Below are 17,605 nucleotides of genomic sequence, written 5' to 3'. Positions count from 1 at the left end.
GGTAGGCTTGCCTCAACTCCTTAAGTTTCACGTGGCACTGCTTTGGGTCCCTGTTATGGCCTCTGTCCTTCATGCCCTGGGAGATTTTGACATGTTTTGGCATTTCGAAAACTGGAACGGAGTTCTGATAGCACGGATTCCTTTCCCCATACAGCGATCAGATCCTGTACTTCCCGTTCGGTCCATGCTGAGCTCTTTTGCGATTCTGGGACTCCATCATGGTCACCTCTGCTGATGAGCTCTGCACTCACCTGCAGCTTGCCACGCTGGCCAAACAGGAAATTGAAATTCAAAAGTTCGCGGGCCTTTTCCTGTCTACCTGGCCAATGCATCTGAGTTGAGAGTGCTGTCCGGAGCGGTCACAATGGAGCACTCTGGGATAGCTCCCGGAGGCCAATACCGTCTAATTGCGTCCACAGTACCCCAAATTCAACCCGGCAAGGCCAATTTCAGCGCTAATCCCCTTGTCGGGGGTGGAGTAAGGAAATCGATTTTAAGAGTCCTTTAAATTGAAAAAAATGGCTTCATCGTGTGCAGGGTTAAATCGATTTAATGCTGCTAAATTCGACCTCAACTCCTAGTGTAGACCAGGGCTCAGAAACTGTTAATGCACATCAGCAGGGTGCAAAAGGATAGTTAATCCACGGCAGGCTAGTGCTGGGTAGATTCACACCCAAGCTTGCCTTGATGGTCTAATTGTTTGTGTAGACAAGTTCTTAGTTACTCCGTATTTTAGGAGGAATGATTTCAGTCTGAGTAACCATGATTAAAAACTGATGACAATGAGAAAAGCAAAATCCTGTCACTGAAATAGCCAGTCATTTGCATGTTACTTTAATATGCAATTTATAATACAGAAGCATAAGGAGCTAATAAAAAGAGAGAATGGCATATCCAGATTCTTGTGTCAGTTTGTAAGACAAGCCAATCACTTAATTCTTTTTTTTTATCTTGTTTTTTTCCCCACCATGCAAGATACCTTTTCAGTATATCTTAGAAAATGGTATTCAATACATACACATAGATGTATACATCTAGGAACAAAGAACATAAGCCATACTTACAGGATAGGGGACTCTATCCTGGGAAGCAGTGACTCTGAAAAAGATTTGGGGCTCATCAGCTGAACATGAGTTCCCTGTTCGAGACTAGGGCCAAAAGGACTACTGCAATCCTGGGATGCATCATCAGAGGAATCTCGAGTAGGAGTAGAGATTATTTTACTTCCGTATTTGGCACTGGTGCGACCACTGCTGGAATGCTGTTTCCAATTCTGGTGCGCACAATTGAAGAAGAATGTTGAGAAATTGGAAAGGGTTCAGAGAAGAGCCATGAGTATGATTAAAGGATTAGAAAACCTGCCTTATAATGATAGACTCAAGGAGCCCCATCTATTTATCTTAGCAAAGGAAAGATTAAGGGGTGACTTGATTACAGTCTATAAGTATCTACCTGGGGCACAAATATTTAAAAATGGCCTCATCAATCTAGCAGAGAAAGGTATAACACAATCCAATGGCTGGGAGTTGAAGCTAGACAAATTCAGACTGGAAATAAGGCATACATTTTAATAGTAAAGTGTTGGACCATTGGACCAATTTACCAAGGGTTCTGGTGAATTCTCCATCACTGACAACTTTTAAATCAAGATTGGATGTTTTTCTAAAAGATCTGCTCTAGAAATTATTTTGGAGAAATTTTATGGCCTGTATTATATATAGGATGTTATATATGTGTTCTATAGGATGTCAGACTAGATAATCACAATGATCTTTACCGGCCTTGGGATCGATGGATCTGTGGGAGGCTTTTGGGATTTTCAATCTGAAAGTGAATTTTCCTCTTATTTTAAAAATAGGGACAAGCTGTACATCCTGAATGAGAATCTGCACCCGTGCACACTACAAAGTTTAGCTGTCTAGGGGCTCTATAGTTAAACATTTGGTGGTTACATAAACATATGGATCATACATAAACATATGGATCTACTGGCCATTGTCCCCTTTGGAGCTGGCACCCAGAAGCAGCAGGGTTTACTGCATTATTACAGCTCTGTAGCAGCCATGCAGAATTTCTTCCCCAGCCTCTTTTGAAATTCTCCCATTGCTACTCAGTCTAAGAGCAAAGGACTAGATTTAGCCCACACAGAATAAGTTGGGTGTGAGTTGTATCAGAGGGGGTTGTGGGGAGAGTTTAAATTTTGGTGCTCAACCAAAAATCAGTTGTCATTTTGTTCTGTTTTTTATTATTATTTGATTGGTCTTTTAATTTCTTTGATTGTTAAGGGAAAATCTAAATTTCCATGTCCACATTTAAATTACAATAGCACTTTACTTTTTTCAGGCTTTAGGGCCGCACGTGACATTTTAGCAGCATGTTCTGGCAGGAGGTGATGATTGTGTTACTATTTTTATTTTATTTTTTATATTCAAATTGTTCCCAAAGGTCTGATTCAGGATCAAGTCCTATTGCCCCAAGTGCTGTACAAACACAGGATGAGACAGTTACTGCCTTGAAGATGACATAGTGATAAGAAACTAAAGCTAATGTGAACTAAGTTGTACCCTTCGAAACAATTTCAGTATTTATGACCTGAAGTTTCGGATGTGGCTAATGATTTAGGGTGTCTCAATTTGTGGGTGTCCACCTTTAAAAAGGGCCTGATTTTCAGAGAGTGGGTAAGTCTGAAAATCAGGACTATTTCATGTGACTCAGGTTGAAATCTCACAATTACCATTGATGTTTGAAAATTTAGGCCTGTGACTTGTATTGGGATGTCAGGATTATTGGGTCAGTTCAGTTTTGGCCCCAGATTTAAGGGATTTGTTTGGTTTAAAATCAGCTTTTATTAAATCCAAGGGTAACACAACATTTACCATACTATTTTTTTTTAAATCCAGTGGAAAGAATTTAATTTAAAAAACAAATTAAATATTGCCCACCAGCATTTGCAACTCAGACATTACAGCATTGTGCTAGCACGGATAATGGAAAGTGAATAAGACTTTTAACGATGTTGTTTAAATATTTCATAAGCTGTCAGTGACTTTTAATCACCAGGCCTGGATTTTGTCAGCCTGGGCAACTTGCTGTAGGAGTGTACACGCCACATTCCCCACACCCAGGTGAGCTGAGGGATGACATGCCCTAAAGGTGACTTAATTTGGGAGAGGAGGGTGTGGAAGGCTGCAAATATGAAAGTCACAATTTTTTATAACAATCTTTGATTGTTATCAGAATTTCCCATAATACCCTTGTCTTTTTCAAACACCAACCTGACAAACCCACACTATCCTATAACTGGGAAGAGGGATGGGAGAGAATTATTTGGGTTTTCCTTTCAAATTTGCTGATGGCTGTTTTTTCTTCTTTTATCAAGTAGACCACTTATGCCCCCTGATTGGGAAAGCTCTGTGGCCCCAGTTCTCTGGTCAAGCTGGGCTGCAATCAGTGCAGAGCCTGGTGGGATGTAGGGGAAATGTAACATCAAGGTGACTTTGTGCTGCCCTGATCATGGGACCAGTCTAACCCCAGTAAAACAGAACAGTCTTAGGGTTGCTATAACTTGCACCTTCTGGTAGTGGCAGATCCACTAGCTGGGGATTGTCAGAACACTAGTGATCCAGCCAAACCCCATTCCACCGGGCATGCATCCCACACTAGAGAGCTGAGTGGCTGAGGGTAGGTATAACTAGTGTAACTGGCTGTACACCCTTGGGGACCTTCCCCTGCTGGGGAATCCTCCTATATAACTACATACTTAAATGACTGGTTTTAATACATTTAATATCCTCTCGTTTTAAAACTCAAGAATCTTAAGTAGGCCGAATCTGAATCAGCCCTGTTCTTCCCACCCCCGTATGATTTTGTCACTAGCCTTTCATTGATAAGATCTGGTCTATGCATCATACTTCTTCCGTAACACCTCACCCACCACCTACGGTAGTTCCATCATAATTAGAGATGTGCAAAGCCAGGGCTGGTGTTGCAAATCCTTGTCAGTCAGGTTTGGGTTTTGCAAAACAAAACCCACCAAATTCAGGGGTGGTTCTGGTTTGCAGTTTGGATTTATATCCAGTAGTTCTATAGAGTGACTGCATTTTATTGGCACCTACCTTCCATTGCTGGGATTTGTCATTCACAAATAGTGAATCTCAAATGGTTTAGTCTATCATCCTAGCAAAGTCAACAAAGGCAGGTTAAAGAAATACCAGAGATGCTGCCCTTTTCTATTCCATCTAAGAGTGACAAAAACATACCGACAAGAAGTACGGTTAGGACAACTGACCAGAGTGGGAAAGATGGACGTGCAATTTTTTTCAGCAGACATGCATTTTTTTAAGTCGATGTTCCTTTAAGCTACTGTATATATGTGAACAGAAAAACAGGAATAGAAAACAATACCTCAGTACAACCAGCTGAGTTATAATTGCTGCTGGAACCACAATGAGCCCATTTAATAGTTGGGTTTTAATTATGGCAGGTAAGATCACCTTTCTGGCTCACCACTCTCATTATCCCTCCATTTGTTCACCGTCTCCACCAGATCAAACAAAAGCTTCTTGTCTTCTCCTTCAGTTCCCTTCATCATTTAACTCTGCCTCACTACCAGACCTACTGTTCTGTCATGACACCAACTCCGCCTCTGCTCTGTAGGTGACATGAGCCATTATCATAGAATATCAGGGTTGGAAGGGACCTCAGGAAGTCATCTAGTCCAACCCCCTGCTCAAAGCAGGACCAATCCCCAATTTTTGCCCCAGATCTCTAAATGGCCCCCTCAAGGACTCATGCATAGGTCCACTTGTTCCTTCAGCATTGTCACACTTTATCCTATGCTCCCTAACCATATTGCTGGGGAAAGCGCTGTCAAAACCCATAAAAATACCTCCCTTCCTCCCTCAAATTGCTCCTTAAGACTTATCTCTGCCAGGGTGCCTACAGAACACTACCACACTAGTGGCTAGGCAGATAGCAAGTTGAGAATACAGTTTTTTATGCAAAGTAGCTTCATATCTTATCCTACCACCACCCGCCCCCACACGCTTTTGTCTGTTCCCTATTGCTTTTGATATCCTAAGAATATGATCTGTCTGGAGTAGGGTTGCCAACTTTCTAATTGTACAAAACCAAACACCTTAGCCCCGACCCTTCCCTGAGGCCACACCCCATGTCCCGCCTCTTCCACAAGGTCCTGTCCCCCCCTGCTCACTACATTCCCCCTCTCTTGGTGGCCTGCTGTCCCCCACTCTCACGCACTTTCACTGGGCTGGGGCAGGGGGTTGGGGTGGGGGGGGGTGAGGGCTCTAACTGGGAGTGCAGGCTCTGGGGTGGAGCCAGGGATGAGGGGTCTGGGGTGCTGGAGGGGGCTCCAGGCTGGGGCAGTGGGTTGGGGTGTAGGAGTGGGTGAGGGCTTTGGCTGGGAGTGCGGGCTCTGGGGTGGGGCCAGGGATGAGGGGTTTGGGGTGCAGGAGGGAGCTCCAGGCTAGGAGTGAGGCAGAGGGGTTCAGGATGTGGGGTAGCTCTGGGCTGGGGCAGTGGGTTGGGGTGAGAGCTCCATCTGGGTTTGCAAGCTCTGGGGTGGGGCCAGGGATGAGGAGTTTGAGTGCCAGAAAGGGCTACGGGTTTGGGGGGGCCTCAGGGCTGGGGCAGCGGGTTGGGGCACGGGATTACCTCTGGTGGCTCCTGGTCAGTGGCACGGGGGGGGGGGCACTAAGGCAGGCTTCCTGCCTGTCCTGACTCCGCGCTGCACCCCGGAAGCGACCAGAAGGTCCAGCTCCTAGGCAGAGGTGTGACAGGTGGCTCTGCGCACTGCTCTCACCCGCAGGCACCGTCCCTGCAGCTCCCATTGGCCACAGTTTCCGGCCAATGGGAATGTGAAGCCAGTGCTCAGGGTGGGGGCAGCGACTAGGAGCCAGAGCTGCTGGCCACTTCCGAAGTGCATCGTGGTGCCAGGACAAGTAGGGACTAGCCTGCCTTAGCTCCGCAGCACCACCAACCGGATTTTTAACGGCCTGGTCAGCAGTGCTGACTGGAGCCACCCGGGTCCCTTTTCGATCGGGTGTTGCGGTCAAAAACCAGACACCTGGTTACCCTAAGTCTGGAGCAGAAACTGTCATTTTTATTTGTTTGTACAGCACTTAGCACAGTTGGGCCTTTTCTATTTGATTGGGCTCCTGAGAGGCACTACCATTATACAAATAAAAATTAATAATAAAGTATGTCTTCCTGGTACCAGATCTTTCACACCTGATTGAGATGAATGGATTGCGAAGGGGTGAGTTCTCTGCTCTTCAGTTAAATATTAGTGGCAGAAGAGGTTTTTGCTGCTTCACAGCTTTCAAAATGGAAAAAGATGCAGGAGAAACATTTTTCTTTATCCCTCTCTACCAAAGTATGGTTATGATTCCCGCCACCTCTTTTTATAGAGCGGAAAGTGGGGGAGGGTGTTGTTCATTTGTTTCCCGTTTTACCAAAACTCAAAAATAACTAAAGACAGTTTTCTTTCTGAAGAAAGAAAAGGAGTACTTGTGGCACCTTAGAGACTAACCAATTTATTTGAGCGTAAGCTTTCGTGAGCTACAGCTCACTTCATCGGATGCATAAAGTGGAAAGTACAGTGAGCAGATTTTATATATACACACAGACCATGAAAAAATATACATTGTAAGGAGAGTGATCACTTAAGATGAGCTATTACCAGCAGGAGAGTGGGGTGGGGGGAGAGAAAACCTTTTGAAGTGATAATCAAGGTGGGCCATTTCCAGCACATTTCCAGGAGTTAACAAGAACGTCTGAGGAACTGTGCCCCCCCCCCCACGGGAGGAGGAATAAACAAGGGGAAATAGTTTCACTTAGTATAATGACTCAACCACTCCCAGTCTCTATTCAATCCTAAATTAATTGTATCCAATTTGCAAATTAATTCCAATTCAGCAGGATTGTCTGGCTATGTAGACTCCCTCCTCAGGCCCTATGCTACCAGCACTCCCAGCTATCTTCGAGACACCACTGACTTCCTGAGGAAACTACAATCCATCGGTGATCTTCCTGAAAACACCATCCTGGCTACTATGGATGTAGAAGCCCTCTACCCCAACATTCCACACAAAGATGGACTACAAGCCATCAGGAACACTATCCCCGATAATGTCACGGCAAACCTGGTGGCTGAACTTTGTGACTTTGTCCTCACCCATAACTATTTCACATTTGGGGACAATGTATACCTTCAAATCAGCGGCACTGCTATGGGTACCCGCATAGCCCCACAGTATGCCAACATTTTTATGGCTGACTTAGAACAACACTTCCTCAGCTCTCGTCCCCAAATGCCCCTACTCTACTTGCGCTATATTGGTGACATCTTCATCATCTGGACCCATGGAAAAGAAGCCCTTGAGGAATTCCACCATGATTTCAACAATTTCCATCCCACCATCAACCTCAGCCTGGACTAGTCCACACAAGGGATCCACTTCCTGGACACTACAGTGCTAATAAGCGATGGTCACATAAACACCACCCTATACCGGAAACCTACTGACCACTATTCCTACCTACATGCCTCCAGCTTTCACCCAGACCACACCACACGATCCACTGTCTACAGCCAAGCTCTACGATACAACCGCATTTGCTCCAACCCCTCAGACAGAGACAAACACCTACAAGATTTCTATCAAGCATTCTTACAACTACAATACCCACCTGCTGAAGTGAAGAAACAGATTGACAGAGCCAGAAGAGTACCCAGAAGTCACCTGCTACAGGACAGGCCCAACAAAGAAAATAACAGAACACCACTAGCCATCACCTTCAGCCCCCAACTAAAACCTCTCCAACGCATTATCAAGGATCTACAACCTATCCTGAAGGACGACCCATCACTCTCACAAATCTTGGGAGACAGGCCAGTCCTTGCCTACAGACAGCCCCCCAACCTGAAGCAAATACTCACCAGCAACCACACACCACACAGCAGAACCACTAACCCAGGAACCTATCCTTGCAACAAAGCCCGTTGCCAACTGTGCCCAAATATCTATTCAGGGGACACCATCATAGGGCCTAATCACATCAGCCACACTATCAGAGGCTCGTTCACCTGCACATCCACCAATGTGATATATGCCATCATGTGCCAGCAATGCCCCTCTGCCATGTACATTGGGCAAACTGGACAGTCTCTACGTAAAAGAATAAATGGACACAAATCAGATGTCAAGAATTATAACATTCATAAACCAGTCGGAGAACACTTCAATCTCTCTGGTCACTCGATTTCTAATCTCAAAGTGAGTATCCTTCAACAAAAAAATTTTGAAAACAGACTCCAACGAGAGACTGCTGAATTGGAATTAATTTGCAAATTGGATACAATTAACTTAGGCTTGAATAGAGACTGGGAGTGGTTGAGTCATTATACTATGTGAAACTATTTCCCCTTGTTTATTCCTCCTCTCCCTCCCCCCTCCCCCCTCTCCCCCCCCTTCCTCAGACATTCTTGTTAACTCCTGGAAATGTGCTGGAAATGGCCCACCTTGATTATCACTTCAAAAGGTTTTCTCTCCCCCCACCCCACTCTCCTGCTGGTAATAGCTCATCTTAAGTGATCACTCTCCTTACAATGTATATTTTTTCATGGTCTGTGTGTATATATAAAATCTGCTCACTGTACTTTCCACTTTATGCATCCGATGAAAGTTTATGCTCACGAAAGTTTATGCTCAAATAAATTGGTTAGTCTCTAAGGTGCCACAAGTACTCCTTTTCTTTTTGCGAATACAGACTAACACGGCTGCTACTCTGAAACCATTCTTTCTGAAGGTGATTTTTTTTTAAGACAGCATGGAAAATATAAAGACTAAGGGGTGAACATTTCAGAAAGTTATAAGAATGTGAAAATAGGAGGCTGTCGAGAAAAGTGTTGTGCTACTTTAACAATAGATGTCGGTCACCTCCTTGGCCGAATTGTAATTCATCTGATACCTTCTGTTTTACATTTTGTCTCAGGTGTGCAAGATAGAAATGGAAAATCTTTGTCAGATCTGAAGCATCAATGTAATTAAATGCATATTTCCAGATCTTTCTTGCTTTGTATCCTTCCTTCCTTTTGAATTATATACATTTTATATAGTAATGAGATGTTAAAATGCCTTGTAATTCTTAATCCAGGTAACCTTGACAAACACGTAGAACTAGAGAACCTGGTGGCCCGGTTTCTTGATGTGGAAGCGGCTATGGTGTTTGGCATGGGCTTTGCTACTAACTCTATGAATATTCCATTGCTGGTTGGAAAGGTGAGTATGACTATTGCCTACTAATTGTTTTGCCTACAGTTACACTACTTCAAACACGCAATAAATGGTGAGGCTTGGTCTGAACACAAGACTAGATACCAGGAACTTCTGAGTTCTGACACTGATGCTCTTCTTCACCTCGGGTTCACCATTTCATCATGCTCTCTGTCAGTCACCCCTGGGGGTTGCTAAGGCACTTACCGCTCTTGTATTTAAGTACCAACGTAAGTACTTAGCCTCTTTCCCTCCATTTACCCTTCTCTAAAATGTGAATAGTTTTTTGCCTCCCGTCTCGGAGAGCTGTTGTAAGAATTAAATAGTGGAACGGATTCTCCTCCTGCTTACCTAGGTGTAAAGCAATTGATGTTGGTGGAGCCACACCAGCATAAAACTGAAATGAGAAGAGAATTGGGCTAGGTTTTGGGAAATGAGAAATGCTTTGTAGGGGGCTCAATATTGATATTACATAAATCTCAGACCAACATTGCAAGAAAGCTGTCAATAAACACAAGCACAAAGTTTAGACTATCCTAGAGAAGGTTGGTCCAATAATGACTTGATGAACCACAGTATGTTTGGACTGTTAGGGAAATTTGTAACCTCACTTGAGTTAGACATGATTGTGAAACAACAGATTGCATCCTTCTTGGAGCTGATTGTTGATATCCCAGAGCGTAGTGTATGTTTGAACATTAATGCTAAGGGTCTTGTGAAGCATGAGGTTGAAAGCAAAGTGCCTGGAGCACCTGAGAAGGGAGAGAACTATTTTCTAGGGTAAAATAACCGTCATATTTGTGAAAAATATATTTTATTGAAATTGATATCATTTAAAAAAAACTTTTTCCAATAGTCTAATGGAGGGAAATTTGGGGTACAATGCAGGGACACAATAATGGGAAAATGATGTTCCTCATTTGTAGAATCTGAGCTTCATGTTACAGTCTTGGGATACTCAGAGGTACTGTCTGGGAAGGAAGGAGCAGAATCTCTAGTAGTCTTCTTCAAGTATGCATCAGTGTGGGTCCCACTGTAGGTGCGCATGCATCCCATGAGCTTGGAATCCTTTGCCAGACCACATGTTACGGATGTACCTGGCATAGATTGGAAAGAAACGAGACCCACCGTCAACTCAGTATTTCTCCAGAGTGGTACTCTGTTAAGAGATTTGTTCGCCACCCAAGACGTTGCAAAGTGCCTGAACTTCTATTCCAGGGGAGACATGAATCCAGGATTTTCACCAGATGTCTCCCTTCTACAATGAACCCATGGTCGCTTTTACACCTGTCAACAATCCCAGAGTGATCGTCAAAGTAAGATGGGATCAGATGAGTCTCATCATTTTAGCCCCTACTGGCCAATGCAGTTCTGACTGCTACATAGAGAAACCCATTCACTTGGCTGCCAGATAAGATGTTGCTGGACTTGGCTACCAGATCAGATATGAAATTTGGGAAAGCTGTGCTCCGATCTCTATTCAAGTGTTGTAGCTAATGCTTCTCATGCCCTCCTTCTGGTAGAAGAAATTGCTTGCCTTCTCCTACAGTGGGATCCACAAATACTTGAAGAAAGAATAGTTACTTACCCTATGTTAAATGTGTTTTTTCGAGATGTTGTAGTCAGTGTGGATCTCATGACCCGCCCTCCACCCCTTTTGGAGTCCTCAGCTGACCTGGGCTTTGAGTTGAGAAGGAACTGAGGGCCAGTGTCTGCGCCATTCCACCCTTTATGCTTTTGCACAGAACTATGAGGGGGCTCAACGTGCGGCCCTGCTGGTCCCTGCCAAGCAAAAGATTCAGAGCTCATGTGCATGGGGAGTGAGATCCACACTGATTACAACATCTTGAAGAACCACAATTACAGCAGGGTAAGTGAGTGTTCTTGATGTTGAATTATTGCCCTATATTATGGAGACTTCTCATTTAATTTACCTCCATAATTTAATGTAGTAGCTTAATCCTGACCTCCAGATACATACGCACAATTCCTATTATTTCAGAGTGAGTTCCACGTGCATAGCTCAAGGTAGATTTTAGCCCATCCACGTGTGAAATATTTCTCTGCCTCTACTTAGTTAGCCTGTATTTGCAAAATGATGCATTGCATTGTGGTCATGTAACAAAAGACCACAGCATAATGCTTAGGATTAAAGTGGGGGCAAGATAAGGTTCCAGTTTGAATCTGGCTTTTGCTAATATAACAGATGATGCAATATTAATTTTTCATGCATTTCATTGAGGATTTTTAAAAGGAAAATGAGTTCTTAACTGATGGAATTAGTGACTGTAAAAGTTACTAAAGATAAAGTGTGTGTGAGTGAAAGAGACAGACAGACAGATCTCCCCCGTGCCCAAGCACCACTGAGATACAGTACAGGTATAATGCAACTAGCCAGTTTCAGCTCGTGATTCTGTAAAACCAGTATGCTGGCTCCAGCTCCAGAATGTTACTCTTACTTACCTCACTGACATATGGTCCTTATGGGATCTTACAGCAGAGAAGGATCAATGGAGCGGCACTCTGCCCACAACTCACTGAGGAAAGGAAGCAGTAGTCGCAGGAGCCAGGTTCACTGGGTTTAAAACAGCAAGGAGCTCCCCTCCACCAGCGTAATTCACCACTGGCTACATATGGACAGTATCTGGCCTCCTTTCACTACCTTGGAATATTCAGGAATCTGTCCCCAAGATTTATATATGTCCCTGAAACAGAATATTGGGTCCAAATACCCCAAGACTTAAGAAATTTTCCAATTCACATTTAAGCATTGCAGTTTGGTCGGTAATATGTGATCTATTCACTCGCATTAACTTGTGACTATTCTAAAGGTTTATGTGGATACTTATTGTGAGCCTTCTCCACAGGGTTGCCTCATTTTAAGTGATGAGTTGAACCACACTTCTCTTGTTCTTGGTGCAAGACTTTCCGGTGCTACCATTAGAATCTTCAAACACAACAGTGAGTATTGATGCTGGAGATGTTTGGTGGCAGAGATGTTCCAACCAGACGAAACTGCTTATACAAATTTTGCCATCACTTATTTGAGAATATTTGATAAGGGGTGGGGCATTAGCCTCTCAAAGCTATATATGATTTCTAATTTTGGAGGGATAAAAATGAAATGCATACAATGACAGTTTGCAGCTGACAAAAGACCATGACCGTGACCAGTGCCATGTTGGAGCTTAAATTTTCAAAAATATTTCTCACCATAACCACCCTTCTGGTTTGGCATGTTGCTGTTATTCCGTACAGTTCTGGAAACATTTATTTGCAATTGCAACAGAAAATCAGTACAAAAGTCTACGGTGTTTCAGAAGTGCTCAGCGCTGGCCTAACTCTGTTACCACTGAAGTCAGTGGGAGCAGACTTAAGCTAATGCAGAGCACTTTTGAAAATCCCACCCTAAATTTCTGGCAGGTTTTTTCAAGGATCCAGAAAGCTGGGATATAAGCATCTGCCCACATACTGACTTCACCAAAATAGGATTTTAGGGCAAGACTGATACTAATGCTACATTATAACTCTGTTGTTGCACAGAGGTCTGTACCAGCACCACCTACTGGTCTGGCTTCAGGCTAGTCACTCCCCAGTAACTTCAACATAGGCTTCCATGTGTCAAGTAACACTCCTTCTTGTGTCCTAGCTTTATTAACAAAGGAGACATAAGAACTCCCATCCAACATCCTAGCTGGCTCATAGTCCTTGGTGTAGGGTACTTAGGCCTGTCCCTGCTGAGATTTTGCTCTAGCAGACTTGCCCACCACACTCCAGCTTCCCTAGCTAGCTTCTGCTCCCTGTAGGCATGCATCCCCAGGCCTTCTGCATAGGAGCTAGGGAGAGTCTTTCTGTGTGGAGCAATTCATGTGGTCCTTCTGCTCATTTCAACCTCTCCCTGCTTTCTGTTGAGCATCAACTCCCAGGGCTTTCTGCCTGGATCTTTCCTTCTCTCTCTTTGGCTGTCCATAGGCTTCTGTTGTATTTCTCCCCTCAGAAGGCCCGATTTAGCGACATGACTTGCCTATCAGGTGACTTTGCTCATTTTCTCCACCTGGGCAGGTGAGTCAAGTGTATCACAGACGGGGCTGGACCCATCTCCCTTTAAAGGGCCAGTCATCCTGTTACATGGTCTTTTAAAACATTGACAACACTGCCTTTTACTTAATTAATGCTGCTGTGGCATTTGCGGTACTTGCTATACTTGCAAACTGCTGTTGTAAAAATTATAACACAGTTACTGCACATTGTCTACCTAAATACCCCCTTCACTTTCAGTTGCTATTCTCCACTGTTCTGTGTCATGCCATGTACAGGTACTGTGTAATCAGTTACTACTTTGCCCCATCCCAGAGGTGAGTGAAGTCATTTAATTATGTATATGTTTATAAAAACATACGATGAAAGGTGCACTATAATTATAAGCATCATTTTCGCGTCATTTTAATTGGCCAAGAAGCAAGTCCATAACCTGATTAATAAGCCTGATTATTAGCCTGATGAATAAGCCTGATTCAAAACATTTTTACAAAAGTAACTATTTATAAATTTACCATCTGATGTGCTTACTAACATTCAGTGATCCAACTTTAGAGATTTAGACATAGGAGGCCGTATTTTATACTTCTGTCTCTCTTGATCTCTGACCTCTTCCTTAGATTTGCACTGTGCTCTACTCAGTAACTTATCCCAGTCATACTTTTCCTGCTGCATGACATTTTGAAGGATGTCCTCTAACCACCAAAACCCACCGGCTCTCAACTTCCCTCCCCCACCCCCAACACCATCTCCACATTCACCCCCTGATTATTTTGTGCTATTTCCCATAGCACTTGAAAGAAGAGATCCATTCAGGGAATGTGATTCAGATCACAGTTCCTAAAAGAATGTTGAAGATGCCACTTTGATTTTTGACCCATATGTTGATAAATTAATACCCCCTCCTCACCCGATCACTTGTCAAGGAGCCGTCATACACTTTCTCCTCCCTTCCCCCAGTGAGCTAACATCTAATCAGCCTGCTGTTGGGGGTTTATGATACATCAGAGCTGATATTCTCTGTAAAGAATGTGGAGCAAAACTAACAGCAATAGCTAACTAGTTCCACAAACACCAAACTGCAGATGGAAAATTAGGTAATTCCCTTAAGCACCTCAGCAAACACCACTGAAAGCTCATCAGGTTCTTTCTATGTAACCCATTGTTCCCTAGATTAGGGATTTGATTTGCCAAAGCCAGTCTAGTTTTCTTTAAAAGCTGGCTAGTTTAACCATTTTGAGCCTTATCGCCTTAACCAGAATTACAGTAAGACAATGCTTATCATTATGAAACGGTGGGAACCTTTTGAAGCATTATATATAGTTTCTCAGTTAACCCCATTCTGCCTGGACCTTAACCTGAATTGTACCTAGAGGACCCTTTTCATTGTGAAGCAGTAGGAACATTTTGTAAAACTCTGTGTACTTTAAGTTTCTGATCTTCAACCCCCAACCCACCCCCGCATAGGAAGCCATATAGATTAAATACCCTTGCTATAAAGCTGCTATTTTGGAGTGTTCTTGTGAACAGATTTCATAAATCAAATCCAGAACCTACCTGCCTACTGACTTTCACCATCCAATAACTATTAATAGTAGTTTTACACATATGGAATACTTCTTCATCCAAGCGGTTTCCACAGCGGTACATTTGGCACATTACTGAAATGCAGCACGGCTGGACAGTGTGGCAGCCAACTGGCACATGTCCAGCCGGACAGACAGAATCCCCTTTGTGAAGGCCCCGTCTACACTGTAAACCCATTTGGGATGCAGTTGTCTTGTAGCAAGTTGTGGTTTGCTTTGTAAATGGGACTTAAGTGAATTTTAAAAATAGCGTGTCCAGGGCTTTGACATCATTTTAAAAATATGTTTAGGTGCTATCTACTTTGCAAAATGGACTGTGTCAGAGGACAGTAGCATTGTAGCTGGCTACTCCAACATCCTTACATTTGTTATGTGTATACAGGGAATGCCTTGCCCAAAAGATCCACACTATACTAGGAATTTACATCGGTTTAGCTATGTCTCTCAGGGGTATAAAAAATCGACACCCTTGAGAGATGTAGATATACTGACCTAACCCCCAGCGTAGACAGTAGTAGGTCGACAGAAGAATCCTTCAGTCCACCTAACTACCAGTTCTTGGGAAGTGGATTACCTACACTGATTGGAGAAGCCCTTCCTTTGGCGTAGGTAGTGTTTACACTGAACCGCTACTGCGGCACAGTTGTGGCGCTGTAATATTTTAAGTATGGACAAGCCTTTAGTAATCTAAATTGTTCTTCGTTTAACTGCCTCAGAAACTTAGTCTTTTTCAGGTATTTAAACCTATTGTTCCAGTTTGTCTAGACATACCAGCCTTCCGCTTCAAAACTGCAAAGCACTTAAGCATGTGCATAGCTTGAAGTATATGAATAGTCCGATTGACTTTAATGAAACTACTCATTTGTTTACAGTTATGCACATGCTTAAGTGCTTTGCTGGGTCAGCGCCTTGATGTTTGAACTGCTAAGCTCATGGCCACACGTAAGCCAAATGTTAGACTTGTGCTTTCATTCTCACATTTAGTGGAAATAGGTCAACTGATCTACCCGTTGTCCGAGTCACATTGCTGGGTATATGGGGAAGCTTCCCTGTGTTGTATTGTATAAACAGGAAACTGCATCTGGTACAGTCTGTGCAGAGGATTTCATGAGCATTAATTTGACTCTAAAATTGTAAAGTGATTTTGTCTTTTTTTTTAAATCACTTTCCCACAACCTCAGCAGGAGGTAGGCGATACTCATTCCCTGCAGGGAATGGGAACTGGTTTGTGTCATGGCTGATGAGGGGAGCAAACAGCCCTCTGAAAGGGGTCTGGTACTTGCCCTCAATTGGAGGATGTCACTGTGTCAAGGACCTTCTGCTGGTCCCCATCCATGGTAACCAGGGGGCAAAGAGCAGAATTGAATCCAGATAAGAAGTTGTGAGAGCTCTAAAGATAAGGTCAGCCGGGAAGGCAAACAGCAATGGGTCGTAACACGGCACAATAAAAAAGTCACTTATTAAACATGAGAACGAAGTCAAATTCTCTGCTGATGTAAACTGGCACAGTTCCACTGGAGCCGCGCCAGTTTCACCAGCATAGTGTTTAACCTGGTATTACAGCATTGTAAACATAGTATGAAAAGTCAAAGACCTTTGTGCCACATAATACTCAACTAGTGACGAAAACATTCCTTCTGTATTGTTTGTTGCCAGAACAAAACCAGATTGGTTGGCAGCCTTGTGAATGACATTTTCAAAGCGTGCCTAAATGTGAATGAGGAAGGTGTTGTTAATCATTGGAGAAAGTGACTGCTCCCCACTGTCTAGTTCATTCTTCTTTTACGTGGAGTGTAACAGCCTTGATTAAACTGTTTAGATCTCATTTACTTTTACTCTGACTTCTCTGATTGTACGTGTATACGAGATACATTGAGAAAGAAGGGCAAGGGGCGAATAGTGTGTTGCTGTTATGTTTTTGTTGGCTGCTGGAAATGGTTATCAAAATGAAGGGGCATACTTACACTACACTTTCATGAATCAACAGAAAGTTTTCTGGGCCACATACTTCCTGAATTACTATAGGGAAAACATGTGCAAGGTGTATTCAGTAACCACCCTATCCATCAAGATTAGCATTGTACAAATAGTGCAGCAAGCGAGGACATTGATCCCCCTCCTCCCCCAAATGAAATAGTAGAAGGCATCCAAAAGATCCTGTCTATTGACAAAGCCATGTTTTCTCTCAAATTCCACAATTAAAGAAGTATAAAATGCTTTCAAAACTCAGATGGAGTAATTCTGACAAAGTGAAATCTAAATGTCACAACAAGAGAGAGGGTGAGAGAGACTCCAAATCTAGCTGGATTTAAATGCATCACAAGACATGTGTGGACGACTTGCAAACTTTTGGCTGATGCTACACAATCCTTTCCCCTTCAATATTATATTTTAATTTACAGACTTATTTTCAGACAGACATACGCACAACCTAGACAATTGGAAAATTCCCACCGGTAGTGCCTTTGGTCCAGTCCTATAACAGGTTTAACTAATACATTGTTAAAATCTCCAGAAACCGTTGAATGGAGCCTTGTCTTTATCTGGTTTCTTATCAGTACTACTAGCCCACCAGCGGTAGCCCCAGTATATCAACCAGGTAATGAAAAGTTGAGGGGGACATGTTCCATTGCAATGGATAACAAGAATATCCAGAGGTATAATAGTTGATACTAACATAAATTT

The 17,605-nt window shown here is 43.2% G+C and overlaps 1 protein-coding gene across 1 annotated transcript in view; it reads left to right on the top strand.

Annotated features, from left to right (window-relative positions):
- Window positions 1-17,605, top strand: part of SPTLC3 (serine palmitoyltransferase long chain base subunit 3) — a 133,565-nt gene that overhangs the window by 65,012 nt on the left and 50,948 nt on the right. The window contains exons 5-6 of the mRNA XM_074947176.1: window positions 9,178-9,302; window positions 12,164-12,257. Coding sequence (XP_074803277.1) covers window positions 9,178-9,302; window positions 12,164-12,257 — 219 coding nt within the window. The remainder of the gene's footprint in view (window positions 1-9,177; window positions 9,303-12,163; window positions 12,258-17,605) is intronic.

This window comes from Natator depressus, chromosome 3, assembly GCF_965152275.1.
Source record: "Natator depressus isolate rNatDep1 chromosome 3, rNatDep2.hap1, whole genome shotgun sequence".
NCBI classification, from domain to species: Eukaryota; Metazoa; Chordata; order Testudines; family Cheloniidae; genus Natator; species Natator depressus.
The sequence above is the reverse complement of the archived record's forward strand: the minus strand, read 5'-3'. Positions and strand labels throughout refer to the sequence as shown.